Source organism: Pinus tabuliformis, chromosome 4_1 (assembly GCF_031772625.1).
Source record: "Pinus tabuliformis cultivar Carrire ecotype Pingquan chromosome 4_1, CPIR1, whole genome shotgun sequence".
Classification (NCBI taxonomy): domain Eukaryota; kingdom Viridiplantae; phylum Streptophyta; class Pinopsida; order Pinales; family Pinaceae; genus Pinus; species Pinus tabuliformis.
Genome location: NC_142303.1, coordinates 776328596 through 776331073, shown reverse-complemented (window position 1 = coordinate 776331073; position 2478 = coordinate 776328596). Strand labels below are relative to the sequence as shown.

At 41.0% G+C, this 2478-nt stretch overlaps 1 protein-coding gene across 1 annotated transcript; it reads right to left on the bottom strand.

Annotated features, from left to right (window-relative positions):
* Positions 1-1097: 1097 nt before the first annotated feature.
* Positions 1098-1925, bottom strand: LOC149178433 (uncharacterized). Its single transcript, XM_089422092.1, has 2 exons — positions 1590-1925; positions 1098-1481 (listed from the first exon to the last, which is right to left on the bottom strand). Exons 1-2 carry the CDS (start codon positions 1923-1925, stop codon positions 1098-1100), a joined length of 720 nt encoding a protein of 239 aa, XP_089278218.1.
* Between the last annotated feature and the right edge of the window lie 553 nt (positions 1926-2478).

Genomic DNA, 2478 nt, shown 5'->3' with positions numbered 1-2478 from the left:
AATGCTGAGATTTTTCCCTTGACCAGGTCTGAAGTCCCTTGTGCCTTCTGCACTTCCCCCATTTTGTACAGGAAACCTTTGTTTCCTTGTGTGTTGATGTTCATCCACCATTTATGACATCATGGAGAGAGTCATGGAAGGTGTTTGTTAGAGGCTTGAGGCTGGAACGGATCCGGAAGGAAGCTTTGCTTGGAGCCTGCTGAAGGTGACTCAGGTGAAGATATTTCTTTTTATGTACTTTATTTGTCTATAATAAAAGAAACACATGTCTTGGTTCCCGAAATGAATCTTCTTTATGTTAACGATATTCATGTTTAGAATTCATATGTAAATGGTTGTTTGGATTTCCTAACTAACTACCTTTCTTTATAACATGAAGATGGTTTCTTTTTAAGTTTTTCTCCATGTACTGCTGTGTTCCTTGAATTGTTTGTTTTGCAGGACAAAAGAGAAGAAGGGAGCTCCGAGAAGGGTTTGGACCCTAAGGTCCTTCTCAAACGTAGGACCAAAGGTACGTACCCTTATCATATAATTTTCTTACAATAGCATGATGGCTGTGTGAATGCATGTTTCTTTGAATAGATAACTTTCAATCTGCTAGGGTTTCAACCCAAAAAGCCCTAGGGGAACTTTTCCCTCTATCAGTTTGGCTCCATCTGTATGTGCTCTTGACCCACAATGTGTCCAAGGAATGGAATCTTAGTCTGAGCGAACACACACTTAGACTTTTTCAAGTACAGCTGACTCTTCTTCAGCGCGTCGAACACCAATGCCAAGTGCTTCTTATGATCCTCCATATTATCACTATACACCACTATATCATCCAAGAATACTACTATGATCAAATCCAAGTATGGACATGGAACATCATTCATTAAAGTGCAAAACGTAGCAGGAGCATTGCACAACCTAAATGGCATAACAAGGAATTCAAAGCTTCCATACCTTGTTACTATCGTGATCTTTCATTCGTCTCCTTCCGCTATTCGCACCTAATAATACCCATGCCTCAAGTCCAGCTTGGAAAACACTCGTGCTTTTGCAAGCTTATCGAAGCAATCTATAACTAATGGAAAAGGTTACCTGTTCTTTATCGTCTACTTGTTGATAGCACGATAATCACAACATATCCGTATCTCCTTCATATCTTTCTTTCGCTGTAACAACATTGGAGCTCCATAGGGGGACCTTGAAGGTTTGATGAAACCCGCATCAATTAACTCCTTTAACTGTCGTTTCAACTTTGCTAACTCAGGTCCTGATAATTGATAAGGAGCTTTAGCCGAAGGTTGTTTCCCTTGCTCAAGCTCGATGCTATGGTCCACTGCACACCTTTGTGGAAGCTTCTTTAGTAGCTCATCGGCCATCAAATCTGCATACATAGTAAGTACCTCAGAAATCTTAGCTAGAATAGGCATCCCCACTCCATCATCGCCTTCGACTTCTCTGATTATATCCACATACGTCTCCACATCTGACTCCTGCATAGCCTTCTCCAAACTTAGCGTTGAAACATGCTGCACCTTGACTTCCTTCCTTTTCTTATGAGTAGGCAAAGTCCAATTCTACGAATTTCCAATCAGCATAACCTCATCACAGAAGGGGACAATAATTGCCTTATTGCCCTTCAATAAATCCTGCCCCAATATCATGTCAAAATCACTCATTTCCATCACTGTGAAGTCCAACTGACGTTGCCAATATTTAATTTGTACAGGCACTTCGTGAGCCAAAACTGCCACTTTAGCTCTTGAGCTCACCGCCTTGACTTCCACATTCAATGCGAAGATTTTTAGTCCAGCTTCTCTTGTTAACCATGTCATCATGAAGTTATGTGTGGCCCCCATGTCCATTAGTGCTTGAATGGTTTTGCCATGAATCACCAATTCTATGAAACCAAGACTATGAATCGATGATTTCTCCATAACTTACATCTGCATATTTTCCTGGTCTCTGCAATTCTCTTTGATACCACTTGTCATGCCCCCAATTCTTTTTTCGTAAATTAGCTTTCGTGCGGCATCGGCCAAATAGTTAACTTCATCCATCTTTAACTATTTCCTGAGCTAAGCCTAACACTCATTATTTTACCCATTGATATTAATGTGCGAAAACCATTAATATAACATTCAACAGTAGAATAAACACCTTAACCATATGCAGAATAATAATATTTTATTATATTTTCAAAGCTTACAATTTCACTGGGAGACAAAGCTCAACCGGCTTTACATCGAAATGCTTAGCTGTCGTGCAGCTTGACCTTTGGTCGTTGCACCATTCAACACTTCTAAACGATCATGTCATTTGCCCAACTCGGGCGCCACTATCCGTCCCACCGATCCACCCAAATCGAGCACCTTCGCACTTCCACTACGCTGCGTTTCAACCCAAAAAACCATTTTTCGTTTCTTCCATAGGGTGCTCCTACCCGCGGGTCACCTCACACGAGTTTTCCAACCAAATCGTTTCACCATT

Coding starts and splice junctions, on each gene's coding strand:
- LOC149178433 (XM_089422092.1), bottom strand. CDS start 1,925: ATGGAGAAATCATCGATTCATAGTCTTGGTTTCATAGAATTGGTGATT. Junction 1,482..1,589: donor TTGTCCCCTTCTGTGATGAG/GTTATGCTGATT, acceptor AAGGCTATGCAG/GAGTCAGATGTGGAGACGTA.